This window comes from Crotalus tigris, unplaced genomic scaffold (genome assembly GCF_016545835.1).
Source record: "Crotalus tigris isolate CLP2741 ecotype Arizona unplaced genomic scaffold, ASM1654583v1 scf7180000018101.4720394464:4744507, whole genome shotgun sequence".
Lineage (NCBI taxonomy): Eukaryota > Metazoa > Chordata > Lepidosauria > Squamata > Viperidae > Crotalus > Crotalus tigris.
In genome coordinates this window covers 880301-901080 of record NW_024096823.1, presented here as the reverse complement: position 1 = coordinate 901080, position 20780 = coordinate 880301, and the positions used below count along the sequence as shown (strand labels likewise).

At 42.5% G+C, this 20780-nt stretch overlaps 1 protein-coding gene across 2 annotated transcripts in view; it reads right to left on the bottom strand.

The window, feature by feature from the left end:
- Window positions 1-3054: 3054 nt before the first annotated feature.
- Window positions 3055-20780, bottom strand: part of AMHR2 (anti-Mullerian hormone receptor type 2) — a 35827-nt gene continuing 18101 nt past the window's right edge. For both annotated transcript variants that reach the window (XM_039347765.1, XM_039347767.1), the window contains exons 6-10: window positions 18756-18870; window positions 16704-16864; window positions 15920-16067; window positions 8603-8739; window positions 3055-5986 (exon numbers count right to left, since the gene is read on the bottom strand). In XM_039347765.1, the coding sequence (XP_039203699.1) occupies window positions 5858-5986; window positions 8603-8739; window positions 15920-16067; window positions 16704-16864; window positions 18756-18870 (690 nt within the window). In that variant the 3' untranslated portion in view covers window positions 3055-5857. The remainder of the gene's footprint in view (window positions 5987-8602; window positions 8740-15919; window positions 16068-16703; window positions 16865-18755; window positions 18871-20780) is intronic.

Here is a 20780-nt window from a genome sequence, read left to right as displayed (position 1 = left end):
CTAGGATAAAAAGGTTAAGAAAGGCAGTTCTAGACCAAACATATTAAAGTATATAAGCTCTGAAAGCATAATTACAATATAACATAGACTGATTTTACCATCAGGGCTAAGCCATGACCCAGTTTCCTTGCTTGTTTGTGGCTTAGTTGTGCATCTGATTAGCCAAAGCACTGAGATTTAAAAATCATAGTTTAGGATTTATTGTGTTGCACGATTGGAGCCAGTTGTGGTTTATTTCATAAACTACAATTAAACAAACCACAGTTTTACATTTGGTGAATTCACTATCCTATGAGAAGCTGAATGAAATGATGTGTGGTGGGATACTGTACAGCAGGCAATATTTGTCCATCCAGACAAATCAAGAGAAGACCTGCTGAAAGTTCCCTATTTTAACCTTGTAGTTTGTGGGGTGTGAGAGACAAGTTAATGCTGCTTTATTCTCATATGCATTTACTTGCCAGTGGGTGCCTATATTGGGTTTCTTTGTTTTTTCTTTCATATTTAATTTTTATTTTTAATACTGATTTAGATTTAATTACAATGTTTTTTTTTTTCTGTTAGATGTTGTTCGTGGCCAGGAGACCTTTGGGACTGGGGCGTGTTAATCAATACGGTAAATAAATAGAGACCGTTTGGTATCATAGTTAAGGCACTGGAAACCAGGAAACTGTGAATGCTTGTCCTGCCTGAGGCACAAAGCCTGTTGAGTGACATTGGGCCTGTTTCTCTCTTTCTCTCTCTCTCTCTGTCTCTCAGAGAGAGGAATCAAACAAGGGCAAGCCACTTCTGAAATCTTACCCAGAAAACTGCAAGGACCTGACCAGCAGGAAGTTGCCGCGAGTCAACACAGGCTGAAAGGCACCTAGATAATAAATAAAGTGAAGCAGTTTATGATTGGGGCCCAAGAATGGCACATCTGCTGAGATAGTTACTGGTTTCAAAAATAGGGGCTTGACTAGGTGATCAAATACTACCCCTTTTTTCATGCATGTGGCTTCGGAAGAGCAATTTGGATTCCAGTTTCCCTTCTGCATCCTGCATCCTGTGCTTTGTGATCATCTCCATATGCCTCCCATTTTTAAAACTAAGAATCTAGTTGTTCAAATGTATCCCTTAGATGTAGTTCAAGGCTTTGTTTTTTTTTTCTGATTTAATTCTGATCTCGGAGAATCCTTGAAAATCCAATGAGGTAAAGTGTTATATTTGCCTCCTACAAATCCTGGAGCAAAAAATCTATTTTTAGCCCCACAGCATTCTGAAACCTTGGCCAGCGTTAAGGAATGGAGCCTGCTACCAACATGACATCCACGCCTTTTTCTCCTTGCAGCAATGTGATCCAAGGAGAGTATCTATTTCCTTGCCCCATATTATTAGACTGAATATAGGGAGGGGGAGGAGGGATAGAGAAAGGAGCAATGAATATACTTTGGGGGGGGGGAGATGACTTTAATGACAAATGTCATTTAGAGCTAATGTAAAAAATATGCTCTATTTGGGCTTATTTCTACCATTACGCAATGGTGAAACTGCTGTAGATGGCAGATTCGGTCTGTTTCTGATCTCTACTTACCCTGGAGAACAGAGACAGAGTTCACTTGGATCAGTCAGAAAATGGCCTGCTCTGGATTTGGCTTAATGTGATTTGTATATATATATAAAAATGTATTTAATGAACCTGTATGCTGTCTCGGTCAGAGGTAAGTCTAGGCTGCTTATGTGTATGTGTATGTATGCCTTTCAGTCAGTGTCTTGGCAACCGTCTCGACTAATCCCTGATGTTTTCTTGGCAAGATTTTTCAGATGTGGTTTGCCCTTGCCTGCTTCCTAGGGCTGAGAGAAAGTGACCGGCCCAAGGTCATTCAGCTGGTTTTGTGCTAAAGTGGGACTAGAACTTGCTGTCTCCTGGTTTCTAGCCTTGTGCCTTAACCACTATACCAAAATTGGATCTAAAGTGCTTTAGATATCCTAAAAACACAGGTTTTTTTTTAAACGTCAGCTTTTCCAGTCATTATTTCCTCCCCGGATTGTTCTATTTTTAACGATTCTAGTTTTTACTTCATTTTTATTCTATTTTTATCTTTTTTTTAAAAAAATGATTTCATTGTATGGTATTACACTTACAGCTTTTAAAAATGTTTTTTTACAAAAATAATATGTAGGATTCCATATTCTGTGAATATGTGTACCAAAAATGCTTCTCGTAACTCACTATCCATATAATCGGTGCATGTTCGTATATTCCCTAAAAATATTCAAAATACCGCTTGTGTCAGAATAACACAGGTTTGTTTCTAACAGTGATTCACTCCTCTCTCTCCGGCTATATAAAGAAGATCTGGGGCTCCAGTACGAAGAGCAGAGTCTGTATATGTAAGCATCTGCGTCAAGGACAGAGGCCTTACATTTCTGGTGGCTGTTGGCATCCGGCCAAGCAGCTTGGTGCACGATATAGTAACAAATCCGGCCTTTTCTCTTCTGATGAGATGGCAAGAATGCAATTCTGTTTGACAGCTGAAGGTCAAAAGGAGAACAAAAGCTGAGCAGCTGAATCTTGTGCTCTTTATTTTTGCTTTCATCCTGCGGTCTTGAAACAGCTCACAGGGAATCTTTTACTTTCTCGTATCTCCTCAGTCTCCTTCCTAGAAGTTGAATGTGTGGCGATTCCGTTTGTGAGGGGAAGGCGATCAAGGGAAGGTCATCCGAGTCTGTTGGATACAGGGAGATCTGAACTCTGTCCATCCTTATTCAACTCTCCTATGTGATCCAGGCTGGTTCTTTACCTTATTAGGCGAGGTAAAGAAAGAAAACAGATGCACTGCATAAGATCTTATCGCCAAAGCAATTGAATTTCACAGTGTTGTAGTGCCGTCTCTGGGGAAATAAATTTTCCTTTGGCATGTTTATTGTAATTGTGACTGCTAGATGGAACAGACTTGTACGAATGACATAACTACTTTGTGGCTCTGCCTCTGCCATCATCCTGACAATAACACACACACACACACACACACACACACACACACACACACACACACACACACACACGTTGCCTGCTGCCTTATCTCAAAAGCGTACTTTAAGTCAAGGTAATCCAGCCCCATATGCTAGTGCCTCAAACTCCCAGAGCTGCCATCTATCTTGCACATTTGGTTACTGCAAGGTTTACAACAAAAACGCCATGCTGGGTTTACAGCTAGATGGATGCTCTACATTGTACCCTCGACACACTGCAGATAGTCCTCGACTTACGACTACAATTGAGCCCAACGTTTCTGTTGCTAAGCGAGACAGTTGTTGAGTGAGTTTTGTCCCATTTTGCAACCTTTCTCGCCACTGTTGTTAAAGTGCATTACTGAAGTTCTTAAGTGAGTAACACCGTTGTTAAGGAGAATCTGGCCTCCCCATTTGATTTTGCTTGGCAATGGGTGGCAAAAGATAATCCCATGACCCCGGAACATTGCAACCGTCATAAATATGAACCAATTGCCAAGCATCTGAGTTTTGATCATGGGACCATGGGGATGCTACAAAGGTCGTGTGAAAAACGTTCATAAGTTACATTTTTAAGTGCCTTTGTAATTTCAAAAGGTCACTTAATGAACTGTTGTAAGTTGAGGACTACCTGTACTGGGTGTGTCCTCTCGTTAAATCTGCTAGATCAGGAGTAGGCAATGGCTCAGGAATTCTGGGAGTTGAAGTCCACGAGTCATAAAAGCCAAAGTTGCCTGCCCCTGTTAGATATTTGAATTCTGTTCATTTTGTTTATTCTCTCTTTATCTCTGGATTCTCAAAGGCTCCATCACAGCTGCCCTGTTGAGTAACCTCAGTTGGTTAAACGTGTCTCCCCATCCCATCTTGAATACATGAACCTCTCCATTCCATTGGCTCTCTTGTCTTCAACTAGGATATGGAAAAACACTCCCAACTTAGTGTATTCCCTAAACCTGGCTAGGAATTATGGAACTGGTAGTCCCAAAATATCTGGAATGAGGACAGGTTCACGGAGGAATTCCTTCATCCCCTTCCTACCACTCTTTCACCGACTGATTTATCAAATTGTGAATGTCATAAATTTCCTAATTTTTATTTTTTAAAAATGGGGTTTTTTTGTTTTTCATGATTGTTTTTATTACGGTTTTCGTGTTAAAATTGACACACTTATGTTGTTGTCTTCTTGTGAGCATCTTAATGGCAGCGAGGGATATGCTTGTTTTAAATCAATGTAAACCTTAGATTACTAGTGATATATTTGTTCAACACTGACCTCAGATTACATTCTGGAGAGATAAAAATAAACTAAAACCAGTCTTGGCTGAAGTTTTTATTTTTAATACAAAAGCTAGATAAAATAGGAAAGAAAAGAGAAGGAACCACAAAAGAATACATGGCAAAAAAGAAAAAAAAATCCCCAAACAACAAAAGAATTAAGAAATAAACATGCCTGAATGTGCTTCTTTATAAACCTGGGTGAAAGAAAAAAGATTTACAGATATAGTACAAATATAAGAGGTGACCAGGTGATTTGATTCCCTCCCAATCTCCCTCTGGATGGTCTGCTTAAAGACCCTCTTCTTTCCTTCTCTCCTTTTAAAACAGGCATAGACTGGACAGCCCATCAGACCAAAAATGCATCAAGTTAATGACAGTCCCTCTATCAGTTAGGACATATAATCCTAAACAATCTTGAACAAAACTTTTGTAAAAAAATATTGTAAAAAGAAGGTGTAGAGGCATTGAGCTGGAGGCAGGCAGAAGAATGAATTTTTTTTTCCAGTGGAAGAGAATAAATCTTTTCCAACTGTATGACTTTTAGATGTGTTGGACTGCACCTCCATAATTCTCAGCGATTCCAGATAAGAATCTTTCTTAGGAATCTGAATTCTTCACTTAAAACTAATTTTTGCATCCGGGCAACCCATGCTGTAAACCATGCAAATAGTACGTATTCAGAAATGTCCCATTGGGTTCACTGGGAGTTATTTTTTGAAGAAAGGGTGCTTAAGGTTCCAAAAAGAGGAACTGAAATTATGAAAATTCCAGGGTCAAAGGTGTTGAAAAAAAACCCATCAGATCCAGTTCCAAGCTGGGGGTAAATAAAATGGAGGCTAAGATGCTGGAAATAAAAATGGAGACTGCCTAGAAATTGATTCCAATTTATTGATGAGCAGAACCACCAGCAGCATGTGGTTCTGGGACAGCTGCCCAATGGAGTTGAGAGTGGATGGATCTTTATAGGGCTCTGAGACTTTGAAGTGAAAATGTTTCTGGGTTGTGCAATGAGGTGGGCTTTTGTGTCTTTTGCTCAGTCTGAAGAGGGTTTAGGATTAATCCTATTACGTCCTAAAGGTCATGTTCTTTAGATTTTGGGTGGGGGAATGTAAATTCTTAATCCCATGAGCTGTGGAGGCTGAAGGCATTTTGCTTATGAATGGTGTGCCCCAAATCTGCATTTCTAAAGAGCTGGTTTCCTGAATTTCCACTTGGGGTAGGGGGACTGGTTTCTGCCTTTTAAGATTTTTCTCCATTATTCCTTTGGGGAAATATAATATTCTGCCTCTTTTAATATCTGCCAAAATATTTCATTCTCTGGGGAGGGGGGAATGCTGACTTCCTACAAAGGTTTGGTATAGGTCTCCCCCCTAACAGTAGTTAACAAATGCAAATCAAGTTGATTTAGTAGACAGCACTTACAAAAATGCATCCACACTGACAATGTCCCAGTAGGGTCCTATTGAGAAAATGGACCTGGATGGACTTCTCTTAAAGGCCTCTTGCTGTTCTCAGCCAAACATAAAGTTCTTCTAAGCAAAAATGTCCAAGCAAATCTGAGTGGAAAGCCTAAAATGCTTTGACCTCAGCACTCTTTCACCAGATCCTCAATGCCTAGCCTTTGCAGCCTTTGCAGGGCACACTCGGCTTGCAGACGAGCCTCTGGTTCAGGGTCCCAACAGTCTTCCAGGAGCTCTTGCAAGGAAATAGCTACCTGGGGGACAGGAGAGAGAAGGTGGAACAGCAATTGTGAAGAAGAGACAACAGGAACTCCTACTAAAAGATTTAGAACATAAATAGCAGAGTTAGAAGGGACCTTGGAGGTCTTCCAGTGCAACCCAGAGCAGGAAACCCTACACCATTTCAGACAAATGGCTGTCCAGTCTCTTCTTAAAAGACTCCAGTTATGGAGCACCTGCAACTTCTGAAAGCAAGCCGTTCTCACCGTTAGGAAATTTCTCCTTAGTTCTAGATTGCTTCTTTCCTTGATTAGTTTTCATCTATTTTTTTCTTGTCTTGCCTTCTGGTGCTTCAGAAAATAGGTTGAACCCCTCCTCTTTATGGCAGCCTCTCAAATACTGGAATACTGCTATCATGTCTCCTCTAGTCTTTCTTTCCACTAGACTAGATAGGCCCAATTCCTGCAACCATTCTTCATATGTTTTAGCCTCCAGCCCTCTAATCATCTTTGTTGCTCTTCCCTGCACTCTTTCCAAAGCCTCAACATCTTTCTTACATTGTGGCGACCAAAACTGGATGCAGTATTCCAAGTGTGGTCTTATTAAGGCTTTATAAAGCAATACTAATACTTCATGGGGTCTTGATTCTATCTATTAATGCAGCCTAGGATTGCATTGGCTTTTTTGGCTGCTGCCACACACTGTTGTCTCAAATTTAACTTCCTCCCTTATTAACATCTTATTCTAGAACAGTGGTTCTCAACCTTTTTAATGCCGCGACCCCCAACCGGTCGTAAGTCAAGGACTACCCAACCAGTCGTAAGTTGAGGACTACCCAACCGGTCGTAAGTTGAGGACTTTCCCTGCCCGGGAGCACCACGCATCCGTGGTGCCTCCCCCTGTGCCGGCCGAGGCGTAGCTGGCAAGCGGCAGAGACGGCGCAGGCCGACCACCGGCTGGGCCACCAGCTGGCCCAGCCCAAGGGAGGTAAGGCACCCGCCGGGCCCCACGCACACCAGCAACCCTCCCTATGCCCGCCGGTCTCCCACCTCCCACCCCTGGCCCTCTTTTACTTACATTTTTAGTAGTTGCTCAGCAGGGAGGGGTGGAAGCTTCCAGACAGCTCACCTTCGCTGCAGACAACTTGTAGCACTATTTGCAGAATAGGACTTTTGGCGGGCTCAGCAGGGCAGAGATAGCCTGGACAATTCCTATTGGCTTTTGAAAGCCAATAGAATTAGACTCTATTCAAGAGAGTCTATTCTATTGGCTTTCAAAAGTCAATAGAATAAAAGGGAGTAGCACAGCTAAGGAAAAGGGGGAAAAGATGGCGGACTGCGTTGTTTGGCAACCCCCGTGAAATGGTCGTTCGACCCCAAATGGGGTCTCAACCCACAGGTTGAGAACCACTGTTCTAGAACAGGGGTAGTCAACCTTGGCTCTTTTATGACTCGTGGACTTCAACTCCCAGAATTCCTGCGCCTAGAATGTTCCGAACCTCTGTTTGCATCCTTCCCAGCCAGTGCTGATGAAACCCTGGGAATCCTATGTATCTGAAAGGCATGGCAAAAGCTGTTGCAGGAGAGGGGACCTGGGGTGCAAATAAGGAATGACACCCCTCATCCTGTATCTGGAATAAGGAATTTTGACAAGGCTTTTGCGCCTAATCATTCTAGTAAGACCCCCATCTCTAATACAAATGAATCCTGATTTCATAGTGAGGCAGACTTTGCACTTGAGGAAGCTAATTTTTGAAAGAGAACCTTGACATCCACCCTGCTGCAAAGAGACATACAATTCTGAAACTAGAGTTTCGTTGAGTGTACAAGAGCCCTCCTTTCAAAGCAAAATCTCTGTTGGTTTCTCCAAGCTCTTTCTATTTCAACTATTTTTAGCACGGGACTAGGGAGTTATTTTGTTTCTCTTGCCACTAATAAATAGGAAATTAAATTCTTAATGAACTAATGTAAAATACTCAAGAGTTCTACCAGTGGATCCAGATTCAACTCTTGCTGTCCTTAAAAAAATATGGTTCTGTCTACTGAGCTCCCCTCTTGCCTTTCACTTAAAATTCCATTAAAGTTCTCGTAAGAGCTTGATCCTGGCTCAAGAATTTTGGAAGTTGAAGTCCACAAGTCATAAAATGGCCATAGTTCCCCATCCCTGCCTTAGAGTATCATAGGTTCTTAAAGAGGCCTGTACTAAAATCCCAGATGTTAGAAGCATATATTAATCCCTTCCATTACTTTTACTGCATCTAGACTGGGTCCAAGGTTTTGTTGTGCTGCCACAAGAGCCAAAGGGCCTCAGGGCTCTTGCCCTCAAATCTCCAGCAGCCATGCAGCATTTTTGTTCTCCTCAGCTTCTCAGGAAAAATATTGCCCAAGAGTTAAATACAGGCATTCTATCTGTGGCCTCCAGAACTGACAGGGCCAACTTTTCAACCAATGTTCTCTCCTTTTTTCTTTTTTTGGCAGAGGGGCAGGGCTAAGGCACAAGCTGTGTTCCCTTAGCCTTGCAGGATTTAAGGGACCCATTATATTTCTTAAAATCAACTCCTGGTCCATCCTCTTTAGGAGCGTGGCTTCCAACATGTTATCTAAAGCCTACTGCCCCATATTCAAGCCTATGTATGTTGTGGCTTAACATACTTGCCCAAATCTTGTCCAAGCTGGTGGGACAATTGGTCTTCTTCTTTCCTCAACAACCAACCTTCGCAGTTCACTGTATGTAGGACTGTTACCTAATTCTGCTTCATAGGCAAGCTGGAATGCAGGAACGCTGTTCTCTGAAGAGACAAAAATGGGCTGTCTTACTAAAGCAGGGCTTGTGTGTTTGTGCCAAACATATCTAGTGCAGGAACAGCAAAGTATTGCTTCAGTTGACTTTTTCACACTTCACAGTACCCATTCCATAACAAAGTTTCATTTCCAAGTGATTGTCCCTGGGCTCAGAGTCCCAATCTGTTAGTACAGGTAGTCCTTCACTTATGACAGGAGTCTTCAAACTTGGCCCTTTTATGATTTGTGGACTTCAAGTCCCAGAATTCCTCAGCCAGGCACAGAATTCTGGGACTTGAAGTCCACAAGTCATAAAAGGGCCAAGTTTGAAGACTCCTGACTTACCACAACTGAGCCCAAAATTTCAGTTGTTAAACGAAACAGCTGTGAATTTTTGGTGAGTTGTTAAGTGAATTTTGCTCCATTTTACAATCTTTCTTGCCACAGCTGTGAAGTGAGTGACCAAGTTAGTAGCATGGTTGTTAAGTGAATCTGGCTTCCCCACTGACTTTGCTTGCCCAAAGGTCGCAAAAGGGGATCACATGACCTCCCCAAGACAGTGCAACCATCATAAATATGAACCAGTTGCCAAGCGTCCGAATTTTGGTCACCTTACTGTGGGGATGCTGCAACAGTCGTCAGTGTGAAACCATTGTAACTTAGAATGGCCACTAAATGAACTGTTGTAAGTTGAGGACTACCTATAAAGGTAGACCCAGGACGTTGCCCTGATATTAATGGTCATTGACACCCATTGAGTCGGTTCACAGAAGGAAAGGCTTTCCTGCACAGATCAGCTATCCTTTTAGGCTTGTTGTACTGAATACAGTATTAGCAAGAGAAAGCGATTCATAGGAGTCATTAAAGCAAAAGGAATCTTTAGTGTGTTGCTGCCTGTTTTCATCCTGTCAGCTTTTAAGGGTTAAGCCTTGCATTTATTGCTGAGGGCAAAGATGGTCCTTAATCTCAAAAAATGTGTAGTTCTTTGGTCTACCTGTAGAGCAGGAATGTCAAACTGCCACCCCGCAGGCCGGTTTCATCATACCTGAGCCGTGCCCACCCCATTGCCAGCAATGGCAAAAAAGCTCCGATAAGTCGTGCGACATCACATGATGTTGCGAGTTTGACATGCCTGCTGTAGAGCAAGCAATGTTTCTCAACCTTGTCAATTTTAAAACTTCAGGAATTAAACTTCCAGTATGCTGACTGGGGAATTCTGGGAGTTGAAGTCCACATATCTGAAAGTTGACAAGGTTGAGCAACAGTGCTGTGTAGAGCAGTGGTTCTCAACCTGTGGGTCGGGACCCCATTTGGGGTCGAACGACCATTTCACGGGGGTCGCCAAACAATGCAATCCGCCATTTTTTCCCCCTTTTCCTTAACTGTGCTACTCCCTTTTATTCTATTGGCTTTTGAAAGCCAATAGAATAGACTCTCTTGAGTAGAGTCTAATTCTATTGGCTTTCAAAAGCCAATAGGAATTGTCTAGGCTGTCTCTGCCCTGCTGAGCCCGCCAAAAGTCCCATTCTGCAAACGGTGCTGCACGGGTTGAGTAGTCCTTGACTTATGACCGGTTGAGTAGTCCTCAACTTACGACCGGTTGGGGGTTGCGGCATTACAAAGGTTGAGAACCACTGGTGTAGAGGGATAAAAACTTTTGTATTGCGGACGCATACTTCTATTAAATGTTAGTGGCCTCTCAGTAACACATGCTCAGCTAGTGTATTCCAATCCAGCCTCTACTCTTTAAGAGAGAAAAAAACTTCTGCTTGGAGGACACTGCCCATTCCCTGGATAGAAGCTCCAACGTATTGACTTGGACAATGCAATATTTTCCTCCTTCAGCAATCTTTTTCTCTTTAGCAGTGGGTCTTGCTAGGAGACTGGGGGCCTGACTGATGCCCAGGGAGGTTGAGCTGCTCTTGCTCATGCTGCTCCATCAATGACTGCTTCTCATTGTACAGAGATGAGTCACAGTACTGGGGGAAATGATGTCTCAAAGCAACAGAAGCCTTTTGTCTCGAGTGATTTAAAAGGGAAAGTCTAAAGAAGGGAAAGAGGAGAGGAAGCAGAAGGAGGCTGAGTTCACTAGGACTAAGATCATATAATCCCACCCCGGCAGTCAACAGTTCTGCTTTAATTCTTTCAAGCTGAACATGTTAGCGTTTGTTGTTGATCAAGGGCAGGATGTGCTCCTCAATTGCCATCAGATGGCAGCATACCCCACACCATTATCACGACTGTAGGCTCACCCTCCCTGTTTATATTTTGGCGCAACTGACTTTCCAAGGTAGGCGAAATTCGTCCTTCTGGAACAAAACAGGAACAACTATCCGAAATCAGACCAAGCTGCAGTGTGGTGCTTCAAACAGGCAAGGGGGTGGCTGTTTGACTTTTCATGACTTCAGCATGTTAAACTGATCTCAGTTATTAGCGCAACTGGTGGAGACTATGATAAAGGGCAGAAGTCAGATCCTCTCGTGCCCCTTCAAAGGGAGATTATGGAGATGGGTGGGAATGGAAGATACCAGATAGCAGCAGCCTTTTGGCTACCCCACCCATTTGTAGATTGGTTGCCTTTGTGAAGAAGCGCAGGACCACGGAACTGTGTCTCTTGATTGATCAGAACAACAGGGTACGATTCCGGTTAGTAAACAAAAATAGGCTTGGCGAGAATATTTGTAGCTCAGGGTTGAAATGAGGGGTCCTTTGGTGCCCTCTGAGCTTGGCTGTTTCCTTGCAGATGTTTAATTATCCCAATCAGGTAACACCATCAACACCGATGATGTTACCCAGTTTGCATAACGAAACATCTGCCAGAAAACCAAGCTTAGAGAGCGCCAAGGACTCCTCAAAAATAGGCTTTAAAAATCTTTTTAAACTTGCACACCAGGGATAGGCAAATAGCGAAGGCAAGGGTGATTGCATCTTGGAGGCTGCCAGCAAGGGGCTCTGGATCTCGACCTCGCTCCTCCTGTCCTTTTGCCTTAAATCTTGCAAAAAACAAACAAACACTGCCTGGGGGCTTGATAGGAGCTGCAGCAGGCAAGTAGCAGGGAGGGAGGGAGGGAGGGAAGGAAGAGAAACCGCTGCTCCCCCACAGCCAGCTGTCCCCTCAGTTGGCTACACCAGCACTGTAGCCTCATCTTATCAGCTTTTTTCAGGAAGACCCCGTCAGGAAACAGACACTGTGTGAACTAATGGAACTCTACAGTATTATTATTATTATTACTACAGGGCATGCTAATCAAATTTTGAAAACTTGAATGAGAGTCTCTCTTTCCTTTTTTATATTAGCCAGGTGCAACTAGCTTGACTTTTTCTTCCCGCCTGCATCCCAAATCTGGGCCAACTTGATGTTTACAAAATGGCCCTTCTTCAAGGCCATCTCCAAACTCCTCTGTACCTCTTCTCAGTTAGGAAGAGAGACTGAGAAGCTGGGGTGGGTGGTGGGTGGGGGGAGATAACTATGGACTCAGACCTGCTACTGGAGCCATAGCAGAAAAACAGGAGCTTTAGGACATCCCTCCCCCCCCCCCGCTTCTGCTGCTCCTACTCAATAGTAGAGGTTGGAGCAAGAGTCCTGAGGTCTCTCACCATGGGACAGTCAGTTTGAGGGGTTTGCCTTGGGCAGGGGTAGGTAACCTTGGCTCTTCTATGACTTGTGGACTTCATCTTCCAGAATTCCTGAAGTTGAAGTCCACGAGTCATAAAACACCCCAGGTTGCCTACCCTTGGCCTTGGGGCTCATCACAACTGCACTCAAAAGGCACATGCACTCAAAACAACAAAGGAGATGCATTTATCCTCACTGTACTAGATTTGTGAAATCAAAACTTGTTAGGGGTAACTTGCGATACAATCACAGGGGTGAGTTCTGGATTCAGATACAAATAAAAACTCAGTTTGACTGCTAGATCCTTTATTAGCAAAGAGCGACTCCTACTCACCCCCCCCCCATTGTGATAGCTTATGCAATACAGAAAATTATGAACAGCCTGTAATAAATGAATAATTTTTTTTTACTGGAAGTAGTAATAATTGAATTGATCCTAAAAAAAAAACACCAAGAAAAAAAAAGACCTCAATTTCCACTGAGGCTACATCTTATTTAGGCCACTCAAACGGAATCGGAATCGTATCAGATGTGATTTCAGAGTTCGGGGAGGGTAAAGGCTCATCCAAAACTACCTGGAAGAAATGAGCAGATGTTTGTACATTCTCATTTCTGGAGGAGAAAAAAAAATCACCAGTCAAAGTTAAAACTTTTCTCACCTTTTGAGAGAAAAGAATCAACCCTATCTTTCATATTAGGAAAATTGGATATCATTAGTACTGTAGGGATTGAATAAACCCCAAAAGAACAATTAAAACTTATTGAGTATTATGTCCTCCGTGTAGGATCCCATTATGGAGTACAAGGATAGTCTGCCCTTATACCGACAATGAAGCTAAAGTTTATTTATTTAAGGCACATAATGAAGCTGCAACTGTCTTTGAAGAAGACACGATGTTTGGAAAAATGGAAGAAGATTGAAAAAGAAGCCATTAGAAGACAGAAAGTAACTGACTATTACTATGCATTACACAAGCCCAAGCTTACAAAAACGGAAATAAACAGTTTTTAAGCGAACATAGTAAAATGATGTCCATAAGTCACGAGGAAAGGTGGGAAACACTGAATAAGTCTTGTGTTTCAAAACGGACGAGGAGTATCCAATCCAATGGGTATCCCCATTGTCAAACCCACCCAGATGACTCAACTGCCAAGATGTTAGTACAGGTTAGTCCTCAATTTACAACAGTTTATTTAGGGACTGTTTGAAATGACAATGGCACTGAAAAAAAGAGACTTATGACTTTTTTTCACACTTACAACCGTTGCGGCGTCCCCCCGGCCGCGTGATCCAAATTCAAACGCTTGGCAACAGGTTCCTATTTATGACAGTCGCAGTGTCCCGGGGTCACGTGATCACGTTTTGTGACCTTCTGAGCGGGAAAGTCAATGGAGGGAAGCCAGATTCACTTAACAACCATGGCAAGAAAGGTCGTAAAATGGAGCAAAATTTACTTAACAACTGTCTCACTTAGCAACAAAAAGTTGGGGTTCCATTGGGGTCGTAAGTCGAGGACTACCTGTAAGGTATATTTAATGTTAACCTTGGGTAAGTACAGAACCTGGGAAACTGTGAGAGGAATTTCCCCCCCCTCGGTGGAAGTGAATACGTTCAGGCAGAGTCTCTTTGAAGGCTTTGCAATGCTTTCTCCCCCTGTTTCCTGGCCACCTGGACTAAGCTGCTGTTTACAAGATAAGCTGCCAACTGAATAGCCTTCTGTTTCTTGATTGTTTAGGTCTCCTTTCCAATCTTTTTCTTTCCCAACCTCCCCACAATCTCTCACGCCCATCTGCCCAAGAATTACCCACTCTGGACCTGCCGCCTTATTTCTCTGCTACTTTCTCGTTATTTGACTGAGCAGCTAAAACAAGGGTTTGCAAACTTGCTAACTTTAAGGTGGGTAGAATGAATTAAGTTTAATTAAGTTTAAATTTAAAAAAAACATGAAGCTAAAAGATGATAGGGAGAACTGTTTTTCTGCTGCTTAGCAGAGTAAAATTTGCAGGAGATTTAAATCTCCCTTTGCCGGTTGCACTGCTTGGCTGTACAGTAGAAACAATTAAAAGGTAAACAGCAAAAGGCCCTCGATTTTCCTTTGTCTGTTGCCTCCCTTTCCCTGCAACCTTATCTCTTAAGACTCTAAGGTTGGGTTCAAACATCATGCTGCCCAATCTCATTCTTGGTAAAGCATGGTATATGGTTACTGTATTGTTTGGATCCAGGAATTGTGCTGTACTCTAAAAAGTATGGCTGAACAAGCCATGATTTTGTACTATATATAAACTATATGTGTCTATTTCCATGTGAATAGAATAGAATAGAATAGAAAATAGAATAGAATAGAATAGAATAGAATAGAATAGAATAGAAAATGAATGGAATGGAATGGAATAGAATAGAATAGAATAGAATAGAATAGAATAGAATAGAATAGAATAGAATAGAAAATAGAATAGAATAGAATAGAATAGAATAGAATAGAATAGAATAGAATAGAATAGAATAGAATAGAATAGAATAGAATAGAATAGAATAGAATAGAATAGAATAGAATAGAATAGAATAGAATAGAATAGAATAGAACAGAACAGAAAATAAAACAAAACAGAATAGAATAGAATAGAATAGGATATAGAATTCTTTATGGGCCGTGTGATTGGGCACACAAAGAATTTGTCTCCAGTGCAGAAGCTCTCAAGGTACATGCAAAGCAGCAGAGTAATAATAATCACCATAATGATACCAAAAAGGGATAGACTATGATGCAATGGTATGGCAAGAAGTAAGAGAAGAAATCTAACACTGGGGGAATGATTCAAATGAAGCTCCATACTTAGAACCTTGTTTTTAAGTTGCTTTACTACTAGTTTAATAGAGAAAAGTTTGGCATTCTGAGCTTTCCAAGAATAAAGAAGGAAGGAGTTCATCCTCTCTGTTCTTCAAAGGACAGTTCTGCATTCATCCGTGGTCTTTCGAAATTAAGAATATACTTTACCATGACATAGAGAAAATCTCAAGTTGGACTTAATTCCTGTTATCCTCATAAATATATCCTTGTAGGAGGTTTTTTTTTTTACTGATTATGTGTTTATAGATACATTTTCTCCATGACTATATTGTTTTTACTATAATAGAAAATTTAAACACACACACACACACACACACACACACATCCCACCTTTCTATACACGATAACTAACAATAAGAATAAAGAGATATGGGCAATGATAGTTTGCATACTTTCTTCCAGCTTGCACTTATAGTGGCTCCCTCCATCTGTTGTGCAGCACAAGTTTATCTTTCCCTAAAATGTTGGACAGGGTTTCTCTTCTAAGTAAATCACAATTGCTTTTGGCACAAACAGCAGGTTCCAGTTTAGTCTTTTCCTTACAGCCAGCCCATTGTGGGAGCTGAGAATTCTCATCAAGCTACATTTCCCAGCATTCTTTGGAAGGGACCTTGGCAATTTAATGGTTGCAAAGGCAAACCGACTGGACATCAGCTCCTCTAATTCTCAGCCAAGGCCTTTGGCCATGCAGGCTGGGATTTATGGAATTCCATGATGGTTTACCTGGGAAAAGCGCAGAGCATCTCATCAGGATCTCCCACAGTACCAGTGCCAGGGAATAGACATCAGCTTGTCTCAGTGAAGAGCCCACATCCTGCAGATTCAGGTTCTCGTCCAAAATTTCGGGAGCTATGTAGCGTTGAGCTCCTGCCTAGAGAAAATGCCAATGAAAGATGCGGGCAGTTTATGTATAATGCCTGCTTGGAGCAAGTACTTGTTATGCCCAAATTTTATATAGTCCATCTCAAAACAGTTACAATATGAGAGAGGGAGGGAGGGAGGGAGAAGAAAGAGACTACCATAGTGGTGCAGTAGTTAGAATGTAGTATTGCAGGCTGACTCTGCCAACTTCCAGCAGTTCGATCCTGAGAGGACTCAAGGTTGACTCAGCCTTTCATTCTTCCGAGGTCCGTAAAATGAGGACCCAGATTGTTGGGGGCAGTATCCTGACTCTGTAAACCTCTGAGAGAGGGTTGTAAAGCACTGTGAAGCAGTAGGTAAGTCTAAATACTATATGATACTACCAAGACACGGTGATATCTCAAATAAGGTGCTGGAATCAGACATGCTGGTTCTGCATCTCTACTGGAATAAATATCATAGGATAATCTCTTGTTGTCATTACTGACTGAACCGTGTTGTGATGATTGTTATCATTTTATGAGGTTTTTTATATTAGATGCCTGGAGCTTGAAGTTCAATGTAAGTATATTCATTTAAAAAGAACTATTGATCACATTTTAAACAATTTGCACCTCTTTTGAATTTCCTATGTCATCTATGGTACCTTGTGCATGATGGCTTCTGCAGGATCTTTTCCTGACTGCTGGTGTCGCAGAGGGAGTGTCATGGCAAGGCCAAAATCAGTTATGACGCAAGTCCTGTCTTCTCGCACCAACACATTCTGGCTACTTAGGTCACGATGGGCCACCCCAGGTTTATGCAGGCCTGACATCATGGAAGAATAACAAGTTTCAACAAAGTTGTCACCTTAATCATGTGCCACCTTATTAAACCACAAAGAGGGCAGTTAGAGTGGAGAAAGGAAGACTGGATTCACCCATCACACCATTGTTTGTTTAAACACGGCTTACTGAATCATGAGAAGAAACTGCATGGTGAAGAAAGTTTGGTTAAAATCTATAATGCCTAGTATCGCTTAGTAAGGAAAAATTTCATAAACCAGATTATGGCATACTGTAGTACAGGGGTCCCCAATCCCTGGTCCGTGGACCGGTCCCGGGCCACGGCATGCCAGAAAACCAGGCCATGCAAATAAGCGAAGCGCCATCTGCGGGATGCAGGCAGCACATGAAACCACGCCCCCTCCGGTCTGCAGAAAAACCTCTCTCCATGGAACCGGTCCCTGGTGCCCAAAAGGTTGGGGGCCTCTGCTGTGGTATGTCAGCAGAATCAAGCTAAAAAGAGCTTAAATAGGTTAACAACTGAAGGACAGGTATTTTCCATTCATAAGGTTCAAGCCCAGATATTTCCACTTAAAAGACATCAGGCAGGGGATTTGTGGTTTTAAATCAAGGATTACCTATACCAGTGATGGCGAACCTTTTAGAGACCGAGTGCCCAAACTGCAACCCCAAATCCACTTATTTATTGCCAGGTGGGTGTGGCCCACTGGATGGGCGTGGCTGTGGTGGTCATAACAGATTGGGTGGGTGTGGCCAAGGTGGGCCTCAATGATCACCTCAATGTTGCTGGTGGGGAGGGATGCCTGTGGGGGCCGGGCAGGGTTGGGGGAGATCCAGGGGGTCTCTGGCAAGTGGGGCGGTGGGCAGGAGGCTCATCCTGTGGGGTGAGGTGAGGCAAGGCAAGGTGAGGCAGGGCGGGGGTGCCATTGTCACAGGGCAAGGTGAAGCCGGGGCGGCTGCTGCCTGACACCATCGGGCCCTGCACACAGAGGCCAGTGAGTGCATGGGTGCTGGGATGCATCCAGCTATGTGGGACCTCGCCGAGTTAGCGGGCGGCTGGTTGAAGAGGGACGGTTGCCATCTCATGGTTTATAATAATAATAAGAGGACTCTGAGTGCCGCCTGTGGCACGCGTGCCATAGGTTCGCCACCACTGACCTATACTGTACCTGTGCTCTTGGCTTATTTCTTATTATAAAATTGCTGTTTTCTTATTTGTTCCTTCTCCCGTGACACCCCCCCGAGTAATATATGAAAAAAGAGCTCTTCCCTGCAGTTGCTGTTCCCTCTTTCATTATGAAATCCTCAGTCGAATATAAACATTTACGTATTGAATTGAGGATTTTATAAACACAGGTAGTCCTTAACTTACAACGATAATTGAGCCCAACATTTATGTTGCTAAGCAAGACAGTTATTAAGTGGATTTTGCCCCATTTTATGACCTTTCTTGCCACAGTTGTTAAGTGAATTACTGCAGTTGTTAAGTTGGTAACAGGATTGTTAAGTGAAACTGGATTCCCCATTGACTTTGCTTGTCAGAAGGTTACAAAAGGGGATCCCATCACCCCCAAGACACCGCAACTGTCATAAATATGCGTCAGTTGTCAAGAATCTGAATTTTCCTCAGGTGACTGTGGGGATGCTGCAGGGGTTATAAGTGTGAAAAACAGTCACAAGTCACTTTTTTCAATACCTTTTCAATACAGGTTGTTGAGGACTACTTGTACTAACATCTTGGTAGTTCCGTCATCTGGGTGGGTTTGACAATGGGGATACCCTGCAGATGGGATACTACCTGTAGATGATACACAGTCAGCTCCATCCCCTGATGGTGCCTCAGTGGTCCATCAGGAAGTCTGCAGGACACAGATCATTCTGTGGCTTCCTGTTGGATATTCTTGGTGTCCTACCTTCCTTCCATTTCTCCTCATGTAAGAAAGCAAGGCCACTGGCAAGGGATGATCCAAGCCGGATGCTGATCTCCCAGGAACAAATGTGCTGGCTGAGGAAGTTCCGTAGGGATCCCTTTCAAGAAAATGCAACTAACTCAGTTTAGGCCCAAACACAAGATTGTTGACCTCAGCATTCATCTTTTAATGGCTATGGTGAAGGATGTATCTGGATTAAGCAAACTGGCAGAATAATTTTGGATAATAGGCTCCTTTGATGCCCAGTTTTTCTTCTTTTTAATAATAATAATGTTTATAATAATAATAAAGTTGGAAGGGACCCTGGAGGACATCTAGTCCAACTCCCTTGCTCAGGCAGGAAACCCTATACCATTTCAGACAAATGACTGTCCAATCTCGTCTTAAAAACTTCCAGTGTTGGAGCATTCGCAGCTTCTGGAAGCAGGTTGTTCCACTGGTTAATTGTTCTCACTGTCAGGAAGTTTCTTGTTAGTTCTAGGTTGCTTCTCTCCTTGATTACGGTAGTTTCCACCCGTTGCTTCTTGTCCATTATTCTAATGTTATAAATCTTGATACGTTGTATTATTTCAATGCAGACTTCAGTGCAGCAATAGTTATGTATTACGCTTAAAATTTATAAATAGCAATAGCAACAACACTTAGATTTACATATCGCTTCACAGTGCTTTACCAGTCTTGTCTAAGTGGTTTACAGAGTCAGCCTATTGCCTCCAACAATCCGAGTCCTCATTTTACCAACCTCGAAAGGATGGAAGGCTGAATCAATCTTGAGCCAGTGAGACTCAAACTGCCAAATTGTTGGCCCCTGGCAGTCAGCAGAAGTAGCCTGCAGTACTGTATTATAATCATTGTGCCACCACAGCTCCCCATACTGTTATCTAGAAAGCTTAAAGTATTGAGGATAAAAAGAGAAAACTAGAAATTCTATCAGTATTAATTGCAGTTGAGGATATCATTGTTATAGACATAGATTTACAGAATAACAGAATAGCAGAGTTGAAAGGGACTTTGGAAGTCTTCTGGTCCAACCCCCTGCTCAGGCAAGAAACCCTATACCAGGGGTAGGCAACCTCGGCTCGTTTATGACTCGTGGACTTCAACTCCCAGAAGTTGAAGTCCACGAGTCATAAAAGAGCTGAGGTTGCCTACCCCTGCCCTATACCATTTCAGACAAATGGTTGTCCAATCTCTTTAAGATGTAGGTGCTTGCAGTGTTGGAGCACCTACAACTTCTGAAGGCACATTTTCCCACTGATTAATTGTTCTAAGGAAATTTCTCCTTAGTTCCAAGTTGTTTCTCTCCTTGATTAGTTTCCATCTATTGCTTCTTGTCCTACCTTCAGGTGCTTTGGAGAATAGGTTGATCCCTTCTTCTTTAGGGCAGCTCCTTAGATATTGACTAAGTTTATTTTATTTGACTCTAGGGTTATTTGTTTATATTATGCAGTACTGCAGGCTAATTCAGCTCACTGCCAGGAGTTCGATCCTGACCAGTTCAAGGTTGACTCATCCTTCCATCCTTCTGAGGTCAGTAAAAACCAAGTTGTTGGGGGCCATATACTAACTCTGTAAACCGCTTAGAGAGGGCTGTAAAGCACTATGAAGTCTGAGGGATATTGCTATTGAAGAATGAATAGGAATGGAAGTTCCTGGATTGTAGGGAGAGGAACTGCAAACCATGACCATCTGGTTCTAATTAAGCATTGGGGGGGATGGCTCAGATTTTCATATCTTATTTACTTATTAAATGTATTATTGTAATATCATACTGCTGCCTACTTAAGTTGGTTTAGCAATTAACAATTCCTTCACATCCCCATCATCCCACTCTACTATATGACATAATTTGGAAATAGAGCTGAAAAACAAATTCTGTTTCATAATACTTCAGCAAAGCCTTAAGATGTAGAAATGTACTCTTTGTCACAAAACACCCCCAGCAATCTGAGAATCCAAAAAAGTTGAATTTACGCCTACAGATTCCACACCTGTAACATCCACGGC